The sequence below is a fragment of the Littorina saxatilis genome, unplaced genomic scaffold, assembly GCF_037325665.1.
Source record: "Littorina saxatilis isolate snail1 unplaced genomic scaffold, US_GU_Lsax_2.0 scaffold_445, whole genome shotgun sequence".
Lineage (NCBI taxonomy): Eukaryota > Metazoa > Mollusca > Gastropoda > Littorinimorpha > Littorinidae > Littorina > Littorina saxatilis.
The window spans coordinates 73,605-92,081 of record NW_027127784.1 but is presented as its reverse complement, the minus strand read 5'-3'; the positions used below and the strand labels follow the sequence as shown (position 1 = coordinate 92,081).

Genomic DNA, 18,477 nt, shown 5'->3' with positions numbered 1-18,477 from the left:
TACAATGATATTCTAATCAAATATATCAACATTTCTTGATTTTTAATAATTTCTTTCTAAATTATTCACGGCTTTCCATCAGTTGTGACTGCGACTTTGTTTGTTCCACTTGGCAGAGAGCCAACCAATCAGCGGCGGGTTGATTCAGAGGCGAAAGGGGAATCCCCCTTCCTTCCCTCAGACGCTATTTGCAGCAACGAGCACAGACGAGGGGTTGTTATCGACCCGGTACCCACGTCCTTCCCGCCGTGACCCAGAATGACCCGACAAAGCGCAGAGCAAGATTATTCGGAATTTGGTTGCTACACTGTGTTCCGTCTGCACAGGAAAATCCTGCTGGTGTTTACACTGATTACAGCGGTGGTTTGAAGAACAAAGACATTGGCAACCCTTGTACTATACCCCCCCCCCCCCCCTCCTCAGAATACATACCCTGATGTTTTTCCACAAGTAAACGGCCTTGGGGAAAGAAGCAATATGAAACTACAACATGAAAACAGGACGAGGAAACTTAACAGTCAGTGATGGTCAAAATATTCGCAACGATTAAACCAAAAGTCAATACAGTCAACGACAGATGTTGTCCGTGACAACGACAAAAACACAGAAAACAACAAAATTGAATGCTGAACAACAACAACAAACAATGACACCTGTAATTAAAAACTAGTCAAAACTCCCACAGATCCGTGAGGATAGTAATGGCTGAATGTTATGTACTGAGATGCCTACCAGCAATTTTTGGGCGGCCGGTTACTACTATAACTGAACACAACCATAATGTGGTTGCAGCGGCTTGAAACTGATCAGCAATATCATTGTACCTTCTGTTTTGTACAGTTTTGAATGGGAAATCGACAGTCAAACTTCTGAGGGTTAAAAATCACAGTTTCTGCTATAAATTGCTATCAAGACTATGAGACGGTGCGTATAAAGCTGTTCGTTTAAAATAGAGAGAGAGAGAGAGAGAGAGAGAGAGAGAGAGAGAGAGAGAGAGAGAGAGAGAGAGAGCCGAGAGAGAGAGAGCCGAGAGAGAGAGAGTGAGAGAGAGAGAGAGAGAGAGAGAGAGAGAGAGAGAGAGAGAGAGAGAGAGAGAGAGAGAGGGCGAGAGAGAGAGAGTGTGTGAGATAGAGAGAACTCGAACTCGAAAACTTTATTACCGAGGGATGATAGCATTGAGAGAGAGAGAGACAAGACAAGACAAGACAAAATCTTTATTATCGAGGGTAATAGATAAGCAAGAATATTGCTTTTTTACATCCACCCTAATATAGGGTCAACAAGAACAGAAAACAATATAAATATATATATATATATATAGAGAGAGAGAGAGAGAGAGAGAGAGAGAGAGAAACAGACAGACAAACAGACAAACAGAAAGAGCGAGAGAAAGAGAGAGAGACAGAGAGACAAACACACAGAGAGACAGACTGAGAGAGAGAGAGACAGATAGAGAGAGAGAGTTGAGAGATAGAGGGCGAGAGAGAGAGACAGAGAGAGAGACAGAGACAGACAGACCGAGAGAGAGAGAGGTCGAGAGAGAGAGAGAGGGGGGGGGGGGGGGGGGGGGGTGCGACTGGTGGAAAGGTTCAATGGTACCTTGAAAACCATGCTGAGAAAACTAGCTCAGGAGAAACCACGCACGTGAGACAGGTACATCCCAGCATTGCTTTTTGCTTACCGCGAGGTTCCTCAGGAGAGCTTGGGTTTTTTCCCATTTGAGTTGTTGTAGGGCAGACAGGTACGCGGTCCCATGGCTATCCTGCGTCAGGCTTGGACGGATGAAGAAGCTGACGAGGAGGTGCAAACGACAGCGACCTATATCATGGAACTCAGGAACAGGATTGAGGAGACCTGCAAACTGGCTCAAGAAAACCTGGGAAGAGCAGCACAGCGTTACGCGCAATGATTCAACCGCAAGGCACATCCGCGCAGCTTCAAGATAGATTGGAGAACGAGTGTTGCTACTTCTACCTGTCAAACACAACAAGCTACAACTGCAGTAGCAAGGACCTTTTGAGGTGACAGCGAAGGTGGGCCAGAATGACCACAGGATCGTGATGAACGGGAAAGCACGCCTGTACCACGCCAACCTGCTGCGCGCCTACGTGGAAAGGACTGCCTACGGGGAGAAGGACAAAGACACAGAGACAGAGAAGGTTGCTGTTGTGATGGACGAAACGACGGATGAAGAGGGAAGATGTCGGGTACCAGTTTGTCCGCAGCTGGAGACCAGAGAGGACTACACTGATGTACACAATCATATCATCTGATCTTGGGGACGACCAGAAAGGGGACCTGCAAGGAATCCTGGAGGACGCAGCACGCGTTCTAACTCTGGTTCTAATAAGTCTAACTCCTCTGTCGCAACTCATAACTGGAATTGATCAGATTGCTTAACATTTATGAAACTTGGCATAATTAATAATAAAGTAGTTGTTATTGATTTCTGATACAGAGCCATTGCAAACATTCGATATGTTTGAAGAAAATAATACTTTAAAACCAACACTTGAGCAGACGAACTCGGATCAACAGCATCAGCAGCAAATGGTTTGCAAAAATAAAAGAAAGGGAAAAAAATATTTATCTGCTTTGAAACATTAGCAGCAAATGTACATATATCGTCAAAATATTTATTTGGCATGTTTACCGCTTCGTTTCTTTTATAATTACTCCAAAGCATGATCAATACCGCAGTTAAGCAAATTTCAAAATGGCCGCCTTCGCACGAAGCAAAGCAACTTGAAATCGCCCAAATGAGTTTGCAAGGTAAGGCTTAGTTTGAAAGTGTTTATCGGTGTTTAAGTAGGTGACATGTCGTTTCACTCCGAGTGTGCCAGCACCGGCCCTCTACCCGCCAAACCCCCACTAGGCAGGGAAAGTGGTTCGACCTTGCATGAATGCAGGGCAAGTTCGAGTTTGCTAGCTAAAATTGCTGCTAGTGCTGCCTTGTCTAGATCTGGAACTTTTTCAATTGGATTTTTTCTCTCTATTATACTGGAATAAGTGGGTGCTTTTCTAGATCTAAGCATCGACCGAATTAGATAATGATGTTCCTTGCATTGCATTCTCCTAAATCTGTTATTCTATTTCTAACCAGTTTGTTTAAGAATATAATTGTTCGTTTTTTGTTGATAAGCTTACAAGATTTTTGACTCACATGCGAAGCAAAAGTGAGTCTATGTACTCACCCAAGTCGTCCGTCCGTCCGTCCGGCCGGCCGGCCGGCCGTCCGGAAAACTTTAACGTTGGATATTTCTTGGACACTATTCAGTCTATCAGTACCAAATTTGGCAAGATGGTGTATGATGACAAGGCCCCAAAAAACATACATAGCATCTTGACCTTGCTTCAAGGTCAAGGTCGCAGGGGCCATAAATGTTGTCTAAAAAACAGCTATTTTTCACATTTTTCTCATTTTCTCTGACGTTTTTGAGATTGAATACCTCACCTATATATGATATATAGGGCAAAGTAAGCCCCATCTTTTGATACCAGTTTGGTTTACCTTGCTTCAAGGTCAAGGTCACAGGAGCTCTTCAAAGTTGGATTGTATACATATTTTGAAGTGACCTTGACCCTGAACTATGGAAGATAACTGTTTCAAACTTAACAATTATGTGGGGCACATGTTATGCTTTCATCATGAGACACATTTGGTCACATATGATCAAGGTCAAGGTCACTTTGACCCTTATGAAATGTGACCAAAATAAGGTAGTGAACCACTAAAAGTGACCATATCTCATGGTAGAAAGAGCCAATAAGCACCATTGTACTTCCTATGTCTTGAATTAACAGCTTTGTGTTGCATGACCTTGGGTGACCTTGACCTTGGGTCAAGGTCACATGTAGATTGGTAGGAAAAATGTGTAAAATATTGTTTTTCTCAGTTTTATTGTAAAATTATTCTGAAAGAAAGATCAAGGTCTGTTCAGCATGTGAGTCGTGTGGGCTTTGCCCTTCTTGTTTCTGTTTTAAGTAAGTGGTTTCACACGTACAACATGAGACCCACATGCACTAGACAATGGAAGTTGAGGTCCTCGTTCAATACCACAAATGCCAGTATTATACTTCAGACTCCTTTTGGAGGAATGTGTGGGGTTTGGGTGTTGAACTTGAAGTGGCAGATTGTTTGCACAGGTATGAATGTTCGTACGTTCGTACGTGCACGCATGTATGCAGGCATTTGTTTGTCAAGCAGGAACATGCAACATTTTGTTGACCGTATGTGAGTGCGTGTGTAATAAAACCAACGACAAACAATACAAAAAGCTCCAGCTCTGCTTCTTCACCAGTCACAGACGCATTGCGTTGTTCAGCTTTCCAGAAATATATTAACTCAGTCAGAACCGGCTTCATGAATATTTTATTTCAGGTAAAAGTCAATCGAATCTACACAAAAAAAGGTTATTGCGTTGTTCTGTCTTTGAGAGAGAGAGAGAGAGAGAGAGAGAGAGAGAGAGAGAGAGAGAGAGAGAGAGAGAGAGAGAGAGAGAGAGAGAGAAAGAGAGAGAAATGGAGAGAGAGAGAAATGGAGAGAGAGAGATGGAGGGAGAGAGAGTGACAGAGAGAGAGAGAGAGAGAGAGAGAGAGAGAGAGAGAGAGAGAGAGAGAGAGAGAGAGACAGAGAGAGAGAGAGAGAGAGAGAGAGAAAGGCATGTACATCATTTGTCCTTATCACACACACAGTGTTCCAAATTTCTTCTTCTGCTTCCATTAATCGGTCTTTTTTTTTTTTTTTTTTTTTTTTTTTCTTACTTTCTCTTTGAAGTCTTTCTGTCTCTTTGGGTTTTTGACTCGCATGCGAAGCAAAAGTGAGTCTATGTACTCACCCGAGTCGTCCGTCCGTCCGTCCGTCCGGCCGGCCGGCCGTCCGGCCGTCCGGCCGTCCGGAAAACTTTAACGTTGGATATTTCTTGGACACTATTCAGTCTATCAGTACCAAATTTGGCAAGATGGTGTATGATGACAAGGCCCCAAAAAGCATACATAGCATCTTGACCTTGCTTCAAGGTCAAGGTCGCAGGGGCCATAAATGTTGTCTAAAAAACAGCTATTTTTCACATTTTTCCCATTTTCTCTGAAGTTTTTGAGATTGAATACCTCACCTATATATGATATATAGGGCAAAGTAAGCCCCATCTTTTGATACCAGTTTGGTTTACCTTGCTTCAAGGTCAAGGTCACAGGAGCTCTTCAAAGTTGGATTGTATACATATTTTGAAGTGACCTTGACCCTGAACTATGGAAGATAACTGTTTCAAACTTAAAAATTATGTGGGGCACATGTTATGCTTTCATCATGAGACACATTTGGTCACATATGATCAAGGTCAAGGTCACTTTGACCCTTATGAAATGTGACCAAAATAAGGTAGTGAAATTCATGTATAGTTTAATCTGTTAGTGTTCTGATGTAAGTCCAGCAGTAGATAGGTTAAGCCTATTTTAACATACTGGAAACTGGTAATCTTCCAGTAGGTATTAATTTAGTTTTACTAAAGCCTGCTGGGACACAAGTAATGGGTTAGTGCATTTGTAAACAGGAATCGCTTGACAAGTGGCCCCCTTCATCCCCCCCTTCCTCGTCCCCCCTTCTGCGTAGTCGGCTGGACGTTAAGCAACAAATAAACAAACAAAGGTAGTGAACCACTAAAAGTGACCATATCTCATGGTAGAAAGAGCCAATAAGCACCATTGTACTTCCTATGTCTTGAATTAACAGCTTTGTGTTGCATGACCTTGGATGACCTTGACCTTGGGTCAAGGTCACATGTATTTTGGTAGGAAAAATGTGTAAAGCAGTTCTTAGTGTATGATGTCATTGCTAGGTTTAGTTATTTGACCTTGACTCTGAAGGTCAAGGTCATGTAAAGGTCAAGGTCAAGCATGTGAGTCGTATGGGCTTTGCCCTTCTTGTTTTTTCTTCTGTGTGTGTGTCTCTCTGTGTTTCTCTCTCTCTCTCTCTCTGTCTCGCTATCTCTTTCTTGCTCTCTCTCTCTCTTGCTCTCTCTCTCTCTCTCTCTCTCTCTCTCTCTCCTGCTCTCTCTCTCTCTCGCTCTTGTTTTTCTCTCTTCATTTATCTCAGCCTTTCTCTCTCTCTCTCTCTCTCTCTCTCTCTCTCTCTCTCTCTCTCTCTCTGTCACTCTCTCTCCCTCCATCTCTCTCTCTCCATTTCTCTCTCTCCATTTCTCTCTCTCTCTCTCTTGTTTTCTCTCTTCATTTATCTCAGTCTTTCTCTCTCTCTCTCTCTCTCTCTCTCTCTCTCTCTCTCTCTCTCTCTCTCTCTCTCTCTCTATGTCTCTCTCTCCATGTCTCTCTCTCTTTCTCTCTCTCTCTTTCTCTTGTTTTCTCTCTTCATTTATCTCCGTCTTTCTAGCTCTCATTTTCTCTCTTTTGCTCTCTCTCTCTTTTGCTCTCTCTCTTTTGCTCTCTCTCTATTGATGGTGCGTGATACACGTTCCCGTGTACTGCAGCGGCGTGCAGTAGCTCTGACAAATTAGTCAAATTGGTGAAGTACCACGTCATTTCATGAGTCAAATTTTGGTGACGAACTGTGTGAGTGACCATGCCAGCCGTTCCACTGAACTTCAGGGCAACATGTGGCTGTTTTGTGGCAACATTCATCGCCTTCATGCATCGTCGGGCCATGAACAAGGTCAAGATACGGACATTGAAACTCCATTCTCTGTGTGCCGGTGTAATGGTGGGTTTGCTCCTGGCGCAGATTTTCTACTGCAATCTCCTACAACTGTGTGGCGACGTTGAACTGAACCCTGGCCCTCCCAAGCCGATACCACAGGACCAGATGCGCCAGACAAGGCTGACGAGTAAGAGTGGTGAGTCTGGCGGCGGGCGGAGAGAGAGTATGGACAAAAGTAACAGCGAACCTACCTTGAAAGATGTGATGGACAGACTGGCGTCAATGGATTCGAACTTTGACAAAAAAACTGGCCACTATGGATACTAACCTGGACAGCCTAAAACAAGAGATGAACGCGGCCTACACTGAAACAAGAGAAGAAGTGCATGAGTTGAGAGAGGAAGTAGGGCACCTGAGAAAAGAAAATGAAAATCTCAAGTCTAGACTCGACGACATTGAAATGAAGGCTGACGATCTTGAATGTCGTTCCAGGCGGAACAACCTCGTCTTCTATGGACTTACACGACCTGAAAACGAAACACCCCAACAATGTGAAGACGCCGTGCGGGATCTGTTGGCAGATCCCTTGGGACTTCCTAACCCTGTTGAGTTCGACCGTGTGCACAGAACCAGCAACAAGCGTGACGCTCCAGTGGTGGCCCGCTGCGTGTTCTACAAAGACCGTGTCAACATCCTGAAGAAGGCCAGAGAAAAGCTGAAGGGCTCTGACGTTTTCGTGGCCGAAGACTTCTCTGCACGTGTACGTGACATTCGAAAGAAACTGAACCAACATCGCCGTGCTGCCTAGGATAGTGGTAAACGTGCTACCATGGTCTATGACCACCTTCTGATCGACGGTAAGAAGTACGTGCTCGATGGTGAGGACTCTATCAAAGAAGTGGCCAACGCGCATGCTATTAAAAGATAGAGATGTGGCCGGCCCCTGTTTACATCGGACAGTATTTTGACTAGGGGGGCAAAATGTAAACGTACACCAGGTGGGACTGTGGACATTGTTTACGACGAAGCGTGTAGTGACACGGGTAACGTGATTTCGGCACGTGCCGTATTCCAGTGTGTCGAAAATAGGCCTATGCCTACCTGTAACCGTGACGTGAACTGTGAGCGTTCAGAGACAGTGCGCAGTGTGGGGTCATGTAGTGCACTTGGCGACGTAGCAGACAGCACACAGCATTCTCCCTCCTCCCCTCCCCCCTCCCCTAGCGATTTGGGTGCGTCCGATGTGTACAGAAAAGACACACTTGATGAGAGTGACGATTCTTCTGATTGTCTTGCTTCTGATGTAAATAAAAAAGAAAATAACTTTACTTTTCTTCATTGGAATGTTGGCGGTTTGTTGCCAAAATTAAAAGATTACAATTTTGTACAGTACGTTTCTTCTTTTGATATAATTTGTTTAGTTGAAACATTTGTAAAACAATTCAACTCTTCTTTGTTTTCTTCTCATACTGCTTTTGTCAAACCGTCCTCGGATTTGGGCAGACAAGGGAGAGAATCTGGCGGTGTTATTTGTTTGATTCGCTCGACCCTCTTGCAGTATGTGCGTGCAGTGGAGGAGGATGATAGTGGTGGAGGGAATTTTTTGTCATTCGTTCTTGATAAACACTTTTTCGGTTTTTCAACTGATGTTTTGTTTGTTTGTGCTTATGTCCCACCTGAAAATTCTCGGTTCTACTCTGTGTTTGGTATTGATAATGGCATAAACTTATTAGAAGATTACTTGGTTGACTGTTTGTGTAAAGTTGGTGAGTTACCTGTTCTTCTATGCGGTGACTTAAATGGTAGAACAGCAAAAGTGTTTGTCACGATCGGGTGACAGAGACCAAGAAAGTGTCACTCAGTGGAGTGCCTGTTCTTGGTCGATTATGATAGAAAGCGCCTGTACGTGATATTGGGCTACAGCAGAGTTTGCTGACAGTGCTCAACGAGCACGGATGTTTTGTAGCGCACGAGTTTCACAGTGGTTTTTTTTTGCTGTCATAGGGCTGACGGTTTTTCGCTGACAGCGCGCACGGGATTTTCACGGATTGAGTTTCTCGTGTCTTTTTTCTGCTTGGGAGGCAGAATTGTGTATAGCTGGACTGGTTTTGTGACAAGGTCAGTCACGTGTTATTGGCTGGGTTGTCTGAGAGAGACACAAGGGCGGCGCACTTGACACCCAGCGGCAGAAGGGGAAGGATCTAATACACAGTTTCTAGAGTATGATGGTTTTTCACCGAATATTGTATTCGGCACTCTAGGGGAGCTTCCACCGGTTATTTCCTTCACACTGCCACTATTTTGCTGAGGACAAGTCGTCAACTTTCCTTCGTCGGCGATGGCTTTCGCATAAGGATTCGACAAGGGGTTCTGGAGGTTTTTGGTCACTGTTGACGAACAGAGGCTGTTCCAGGGAGGAGGCGGACTTTGCTTCCATTGAGAGTACAATCATAGGCTTTTGAGGTAATAAATCATTATTTAACGCTGTTGATGAGTCTGTGTTTGTGGAATGAAATACTCTCTGTTGTTCTTTCCAGGTTAGCGCATAATTTACTCTCTGTGACGCTAAAATACTAATCTGTATATGGTTTTTGCAGATAGGGAGAGAAGGACGGAAAATGGCTGTTTGTTGTTGTAAAAAGTTCGTTTTGTGCAGGCCCACGTGCTCGATGAGATATTTAAAGATGACATGTTTTAAGGTGGTGGGTGAGGGGTAGCTGACATGTTTAGTGCACCGATGCTTTCTGTTTGCAGCCTCCGTTCGTTTCGCTTCGCTTCGTTACGTGTTCCTGTAACGTCTGCACGGCTGACTTTGGCGGGACCTGTTGAAGCTACGCTAACCAGGAGACCGGCTAACCAGCGAACCGACTAACCAGCATACCGGCTAAGCAGCAGCAGCAGAGATAAAGCTAAGTGCACCATGTCGTACGCACCCCGTTGACCACCGTTGTCTTTTCGTATCTGTGATTTCATTGGAGTAGTGACAACGTGGGGTGTGACCCCTGCACGAACTAGAGCTTTTCGAACAGAACATTCGCATTTAACTATATTTACACGGGTTCAGCGTGTTACTATAATTTTCTATATACTACTGGCATTTTGTCAGTGAACACTGGTTTTTTACGTGTTGAGAACGTAAAAGGAACATATTTTGAGTGAAGGCTCGAGGGAGGTGGTGAGTTTATACATAAACAGGCGTCTGAAACTTATACTTTTGTTGACTCTATTTAATTGTATGACTGCGAGAGTGGATCGTGGTGTGGTTAGTTAATTAGTAGTAATTAACCGGTTCATAATCACCTTAAGTGATATATTGAAACGTGACAGTGTTCCCGCACTGTTTTGATGAAGATGTGATTTTTGATTGTTCTATGAAATCTGGTGTTGGATCATTTGTAAGAAATTCGCAAGATGGAGTTATGAATCAATATGGGAAGTGTCTTTTGAACATGTGCAGTGCACTTGGATTATGCATTATGAATGGTGTATGTAATGGCGACCTTCAGGGTTGTTACACATTCATCTCTGAATTTGGAAACAGTGTGAATGACTACTTCCTTGCTTCCTATGATTTGTTTGATTCCATTGTTAAATCTTGTAGCCTTTATGTCTCTGACAATATTGATTCACAACACATGCCACTTGAATTAACTATCACTCAACAAAACAACCTTTATTCACATGCTACAAAGGTTAAGAAAAAAGAAGTTTTGCAAAAATTTGTTTGGAACTCTGATCATGAACATCAGTACAAAGATGCAATTAATTCTGATGTGTTTCGGCAACAGTTACGACTGGCAAGCGAAATGATTGATATTAATGTAAATGATGCTTTGACTTTGTTTATAAATTCAGTTAAAGATTGTGCAACTTGTATGAAGAAAACTATTATCTTGTCAGATGAACCACGTAAATTCAAATGGTTTGATCATGAATGTGTGCTTGAAAGAAGACGTGTCAGAAGGTTGCTGAGAAAATGTAGGAATTCATTAGACGATGTGGATAGGGATGAATATTGTAAAGCCAGGCGTGAATATAAAAACTTATTGCATAGAAAAAAGAAACAGTACAATGACAGTTTGTATACAGAACTTGTAGGTGCTGTAAGTGATCAGAGAGAATTTTGGAAGAAAATTAAAAATGTTTCTTGTAAAAAGGTCCAGCAGCAAAACAATATTTCTGTTGATGATTGGTACCTGCACTTTCATAACATTTTAGAAAAAGATGAGATTGAAGATGATGAGCATGCTGATGTTAATGACGTGAATAATGAATATGAAGAAATGCTGGATAGACCCATTACCAAAGAAGAAGTGTTGATTGCTATCAGAAAACTGAAATCGGGTAAAGCTGCAGGACCTGATGGTTTAATTGGGGAATTTTTTAAAGCAGCTAGCGAAGATGTGGTGTTGTTTTTAGTGAAACTGTTTAACGCTTTGTTTGATGAGGGAATCTATCCACAGAACTGGTGCGATTCAGTTATTGTACCGTTATTTAAGAAAGGAGATAGAAATGACACTAACAACTACAGGGGAATTTCATTGTGTGATATATGTAGTAAATTGTATGGTACAGTTGTTAATAATAGACTTAAAGAGTGGACTGAATTACATAATATTACAGGTGAATGTCAGGCTGGTTTCAAACAAAATTATTCTACTGTTGACCACATCTTCACTCTGCTTGCTGCTGTACAGAAACAATTTTCTAATAATCGCAAACTTTATGTAGCTTTCATTGATTTTGAGAAATGTTTTGACAGTATCTCACGCAGACTGCTCTGGCCAATTTTGATTAAAAATGGTATAAAGGGAAAGTTGTATAGATGTATTAAAAGTATGTATGCAGTGGTCAAGGCTAAAATACGATGTGGTGCTCAACTAACAGATTTCATTAATTGTACAAAAGGTGTGAAGCAAGGAGACGTGTGCAGTCCAATTCTATTCGCTCTATTTATAAATGAGCTGGCATTGGAAATCATTGATAATGGTAGGCATGGTATTACTTTAAACCCTGACATTGTTGAATTGTTCATTCTACTGTTTGCCGATGATATTACTTTGCTGTCTGAAACTGTTGTTGGTCTGCAGTCACAACTACATAGTCTATATTCTGCTTCACAGCGCCTTGAGCTTAAAGTAAACATGGGGAAAAGTAACATCGTGGTTTTTCGTAAAGGTGGATATCTAGCTGCTCGTGAAGTTTGGTATTTTGGTGGGCAAAGAATGGAGGTAGTAAATGCATACAAGTATTTAGGTATTTATTTTTCTACCAAATTAAGCTTTAATTTTGCTTGTCAAGATCTAGTTGCCAGAGCAAAACGTGCTGTACTGTGTATTATGAGTAATTTGTATAAATTCGACAGATTGTCTTTGGATGTTTTTACCAAGCTTTTTGACTCACAAGTTCAACCTATTGTTCAGTATGGTGCTGAGGTATGGGGTCTGATGCAGGCAGCAACAGTAGAAAAGGTGCATTTGTTTGCTTTAAAACGTTTTTTAGGTGTTGACAGGCGTACTCCTAATGATCTTGTATATGGTGAATTTGGACGTTATCCCATTTACTTAAATTCATATGTACGTTGCATAAGATACTGGCTGAAACTGACAAGAATGGATGACAGTAGATTACCTCGTAAAGCATATAAGATGTTGTTTACTCTAGATAGCAGAGGTAAATCTACTTGGGCATCACAGGTACGGTTGTGCCTGTGTCGATATGGTTTTCAGTATGTATGGATTAACCAAGGTGTAGCCTGTATTAATTCGTTTTTGGCATGTTTTAAGCAACGCATTATTGACTGCCGGTGGCAAGAGTGGGATAACCATATTCAGACTAGCGACCGGTTTGCATTGTACCGTACCTTTAAGACAACAAATCTTGTAGAAACATACTTGTCAATTCCAGTAAACAGACACATTTTAAATGTTTTGGTTAAATTTAGATTGGGTATTTCCAGACTTGCTTTACATACAGAAAGGTATAAAGCTGTAAGTGAAAATAATTTGGTCTGTTGTTTGTGTCAGTCTAGTACTGAAGACGAATTGCATTTTGTTTTATGCTGCCCTGCACTGGAAAATCTAAGACGTCAATTTATTCCAGCAAAATTTTGTAGATGTCCTTCGAACATTTGCACTTGAACTTGCACTGTTGTTGTCTGTGAAAAATGAAACTATACTTTGCAATGTAGCTAAGTTCTTGTATTTTTCATTTAAATGTTTAGAAAATGCTGTTTAAGCATTAGTATTTTGTGATTATACATTGTCTTTTCTTCTGTTCACTTGAAACGACGCGTGTGTGGATTGCTGCTGCACACACGCTTTACTTTTGTGTAACCAGCCCCCTTCCGAAAGGGGCTAAGGCCTTAAAGGAATAAAATCTTGTTCTTGTTCTTGTTCTTGTTCTATGTCTCTCTCTCAATGTCTCTCTCTCTCTCTTTCTCTCTCTCTCTCTCTCTCTCTCTTTCTCTTGTTTTCTCTCTTCATTTATCTCCGTCTTTCTAGCTCTCATTTTCTCTCTTTTGCTCTCTCTTTTGCTCTCTCTCTTTTGCTCTCTCTCTCTATTGATCTCCCACTCTCTCTATTGATCTCCCTCTCTCTCCTCTTTCTCTCTCTCTCTCTCTCTGTCTCTCTCTGTCTCTCTCTCTCTCTCTCTATGTCTCTCTCTCTCTTCACTCTCAGTTTCAATCTTCAGTCACACCTCGCAGAGAAATGAGGGACACACTAATAATGATCATTATTGTGTACCATATCTCCGTTAGAACTCAAACTTAGCTCATGGTCCATTACAGTAACACACACACACACACACACACACTCATCAAGCACTAACAATAGCACTTTTAATTCTCCTTCTTCCATTTAGCGATTTCATTTTTAGACCAACATGTTAGGCCACAAAGAAATTAGCTGTGGTTAGGGTAACCTGACAGACCTTATTTTTTACCGCCGACGCTAAACTTTTTTTCCGAAAAAAAAAAAAATATATAAATAAATTAAAAAATTAATCTGCGTGGTAAATTTGGTGATCACAATCTGTTTTTTGTCTTGTAATGGAAAAACAAGAGGCGAAGCCTTCAAGGCTCACGTAAGAAATCGACAAACAGTAACACAAACTCAATCATTCCGTCACACATACACACACACACACACACACACACACACACACACACACACACACACACACATTGACTCACACACACACACACACACACACAGTAAGCATAGGTGAAACTGTGCAAGAAAGCGAGACCCTGGATCTGCCAATTAGTCTCGGCCCGCTCACAATAACAATGACCGAGACTTTCAGTAATTCCTTTGCGTGACGTCTAACCCTCTTACGTCATAATGTGACGTCTTCAAATAGTTTCTATCACACACGTCAAACACTTTTGACCGAGACGTAGTCTTCTTATGCGAGCTTTATCCATAGACTCGGAAATGTTAAAGTTTCTATCACACACACACGCACGCACGCACGCACGCACGCACAGACAGACAAAGTTTATCATCGCATAGGCTACACTTACGTGAGCCAATGAGATCAACAACAAAAGCAAGCCTTCTGGAGTGCCTCGAGCCACTTTTGCAGACTACTGATATGGTACCTGACATTCCAGTCATGATCCTGGATGGAGCAGTGGTAGTAAACATGCTCACACCTGGAACAGCAAGAACCTTTGGATCATATTCAGAGGATGTCTTCCTTCCATTTATCGCACGTTCACTTCAAGCTGTTTCTCGTCTTGATGTTGTATGGGATATCTACAAACCAGATAGCTTGAAAAGCAGCACAAGAGAAAGTAGGGGATTTGGAAAAAGGAAAAGAGTTACTCCTGTCACAGCGATCCCGCAAAACTGGAGCAGTTTCCTTCGTGTTGATGCCAACAAAACAGAGCTGTTCAACTATCTTGCTCAATGCGTCATGACAGTGGAGACAGAAAAAAGTATCATCACCACTCAAGGTCCCATCGCTCTCTCCAACCAACCGATGGATTTGACTGGCATATCGCCATGCAGTCATGAAGAAGCGGACACGCGGATGATGGTCCACCTTGCCCATGCAGCACAGGTTAGCAATCGTGTGTTGCTTCGTACTGTGGACACAGATGTGGTCGTCCTTGCTGTAGCAGCTGTGACAGAACATCATGGACTGGAAGTGTGGATTGCCATGGGAGTTGGCAAACATTTCCGGTGCATCGCTGCTCATGACATCGCAAAGGCAGTTGGGATAGACAAAAAGCACGTTGTCTGCCTTTCTTTCACAGCATGACCGGCTGCGACACCGTTTCCTCGTTCAACAATGTTGGGAAGAAGAAGGCATGGGATACATGGCACAACTTCAAAGATATTACAGAAACTTTCTGCCGTCTCTGCACATACCCATTCAGCCTCACTGCAGTCGACATGGTGGCTCTTGAACGATTTGTTGTGCTCCTGTATGACAAAACAAGCAATTGTGTGGATGTGAACAATGCCAGAAAGCATCTCTTCACCAAGACTGGGCGTCAGATTGACCACATCCCACCATCCAAGGAGGCTTTAATACAACATTGCAAACGTGCAGTCTACCAAGGAGCACAAATCTGGAGCCAAGCATCCAATCCAACCCCACCCCTTCCTGATCCATCTGACTGGGGGTGGCAGTTTGTGAAAGGAAACTGGCATCCATTGTGGACAACCCTTCCACAGGCTTCAGAAACCTGCCAGGAACTCTTGAAATGTGGTTGCAAGACGGGCTGCAGCAGCAAACGTTGCAAATGCTTCAAGACTGGACTAAAGTGCACCGCTCTCTGCATATGCAATGGTTGCTCCTCGACTTGTCAGAATTAAGGTAGGAAACCTTGCTATTTGTTGAAACCGTTGCTGCTGATGTTTGTTTTTAGTTTTGTTGTTGTTATTTCATTTGACTCTCCACCCCCCCCCTCTCTCTCTCTCTCTCTCTCTCTCTCTCTCTCTCTCTCTCTCTCTCTCTCTCTCTCTCTCTCTCTCTCTCTCTCTCTTATGCGGTCTGCTGCACCGCCTCCCTTCCAAAAAAGCACCTTCCGTGGTGTTCGTCATTGTTGCCATTTCCAACATTGCAAATTATGAATTGTTGCCATGGCAACCATGACATCCAGTCATAACTCACCCCATGCCTCAAACTGTCTACACATCAAATTTGGATCGATTTGGAGCAAAATACTGCCTTTGGTGTTGCCAAAGGCACTCTTTGCCAGTGTTGCCATGGCAACTGGGGTAAATGTAATCCGACCCCATGTCTCAAACTACCTCAACCAAAAATGTGGTGCAATTTGGAGCATAAATGTGGATTTTAATTCTGTACATAGAGGCACTGGCAGACACCTGAGGGAACCATAGCCAATAATTATGTGACGTTATGGCTGGTGGGGGGGGGGGGGGGGGGTAGGATTAAATAATAATATTTCACAATGGCTCTGTATCAGGATTTGTTCAGAACACAAAACTCTCTTACTGTGCCAAATTTGGTATTTGTTAAAAGAAATGATCAATTTTGCGACAGAGGAGTTAGACTATACCACTGCAGACGCATCTGGAGGAATTCACCTTCGACTTGCTGGAGAAGCAGCCAGTGAGGACGAAGCAGTACCCCATGCCTCATGCACAGAAGGAGATGGTCAGGAAGGAAATCGCCGACATGACGAAGTTAGGCGTCATCGAGCCGGCAAACTCTCCCTACAGTTCACCGATCGTACTAGTAAAGACAAGTCGCGTAAGGCGAAAATACAATATTTAGTCAAGTAGCTGTTGAACTCACAGAATGAAACTGAACGCAATGCCATTTTACTCGTAGCATCGTCAGGCCACCGCTCATGGCAAAGGCAGTGAAATTGACAAGAAGAGCGGGGTAGTAGTTGCGCTAAGAAGGATAGCATGCTTTTCTGTACCTCTCTTTGTTTTAACTTTCTGAGCGTGTTTTTAATCCAAACATATCATATCTATATGTTTTTGGAATCAGGAACCGACAAGGAATAAGATGAAAGTGTTTTTAATTCATCTCCCAGCACTGAAATTTTTTTTGCCAAGTGGTGTCTGTCTGGACATTGTTCTAGAATTCATCTTTTAGCACAATATTAGCGACACTGTTTGGACAATTCTATTAAAATTAGGCGTACAAACTGATTTTGTTTCGGGGAATCCTCTCAGAGGATCAGAATTTTCATATAATATCATCGGAAGCTGTTACAACGGGAAAATGTGAAACTTTTGTCACTTTTTAACATGGAATTTCATCTTTGAGCGTTTCAAGCGGACTTTAATAAAATAGTTATTTGCGAATTAAGCAGCGGAAGACACTCACCGGTTCAACATGTGTATGGTCATTAAACCTCAAAACATTTCAGTAAGTGGTTTAGACAAACACCTCCGCCATGTGAGGGTGACTGGTTTGTAGCTGAAGAGTTTTTTTTCTAAAGTGTGTTCTAAATACAAATGACATACTGGTAATGATGTAATGAGTTGTTCTAATCTTGTTCTTGGAACTCTTGCTGTTCCAAGCTTGTTCTTAGCAAGTCTTGGTGACGAGAACAAAGACTATCAATGAAATCTTTAGAAATAACCTCTGACAACGACGACGATGACGACGACGACGACGATAACAACAACAACAAATGACATCGACGACGACGACGACGACAACAACAACAACAACAACAACAACAAAAACAAAAACAACAACACGAGAACAACAACAATCACGACAACGAACATGACAACAACAACACCAACAACTACGACGACAACTACAACGACTGGGTTATGATGACATCACCAATGATTTAAAGGCCGTTAAAAAATCGTTAAATCCTATTTCTTCACTGATTCTTATGAAATTTTAAAGGTAGGTTTGTTGTCCCCAACTTATTTTCACTCCATACTTTTCCAGAAGAAAAACATAATTTTGGCAGTTAAAAACCGTTAAATTTCAATTCTTCACCGATATTTATGAAATTTTGTGGCTAGGTTCGTTGTCCCCAACTGATTTTCACTCTATACTTTTCCAGAAGAAAGACATAATTTTGGCAGTTAAAAAACGTTAAATTTCAATTCTTCACCTATCTTTATGAAATTTAGTGGGTGGGTCCGTTGTCCCAAACTGAATTTTAAGACATACTTTTCCAGACAAAAAACCTTATTTTTGGCAGTTAAAAACCGTTAAATCTCAATTCTTCATCGATATTTATGAAATTGTGTGGGTAGGTTCGTTGTCCCCAACTGATTTTCACTCCATACTTTTCCAGAAGAAAAACATAATTTTGGCAGTTAAAAACCGTTACATTTAAATGTTCACCTATCTTTATGAAATTTAGTGGGTGGGTCCGTTGTCCCAAACTGAATTTCAAGACAAACTATTCCAGTCAAAAAAACTTATTTTTGGCAGTTAAAAACCGTTAAGTCTCAATTCTACACCGATATTTATGACATTTTGTGGGTAGGTTTGTTGTCAGATTTGACATGATGGCAGAATTGAAAGTGTGAGATATCCTGATGTTTCACAATTTATGCTGCATAATTCAGCCCCATAGGCGCTTGAATTTTAGGTGGAGTTGGGTTTTTTTTCAGCCCAAACCAATAACCCCCACATGGTTTTCATGTCCCTTTCTGAGAGACTTCAAGAAGTTTCAATTTGACGTCATGATTAGCCTGCCGCATTAGCAAGTATGAAAACACGTCATCGATGACACATTTTAAGACAGAGAGAGAGAGAGAGAGAGAGAGAGAGAGAGAGAGAGAGAGAGAGAGAGAGAGAGAGAGAGAGAGAGAGAGAGAGAGAGAGAGAATCATGTACACACAGATGGACGACTTCGC

General features: G+C 42.1%; 1 protein-coding gene across 1 annotated transcript; it reads left to right on the top strand.

Annotated features, from left to right (window-relative positions):
- Positions 1–6,965: 6,965 nt before the first annotated feature.
- LOC138956161 (uncharacterized) lies at positions 6,966–7,457 on the top strand. The gene has a single exon (XM_070327600.1). It carries the CDS (start codon positions 6,966–6,968, stop codon positions 7,455–7,457), a length of 492 nt encoding a protein of 163 aa, XP_070183701.1.
- The last annotated feature ends 11,020 nt before the right edge of the window (positions 7,458–18,477 follow it).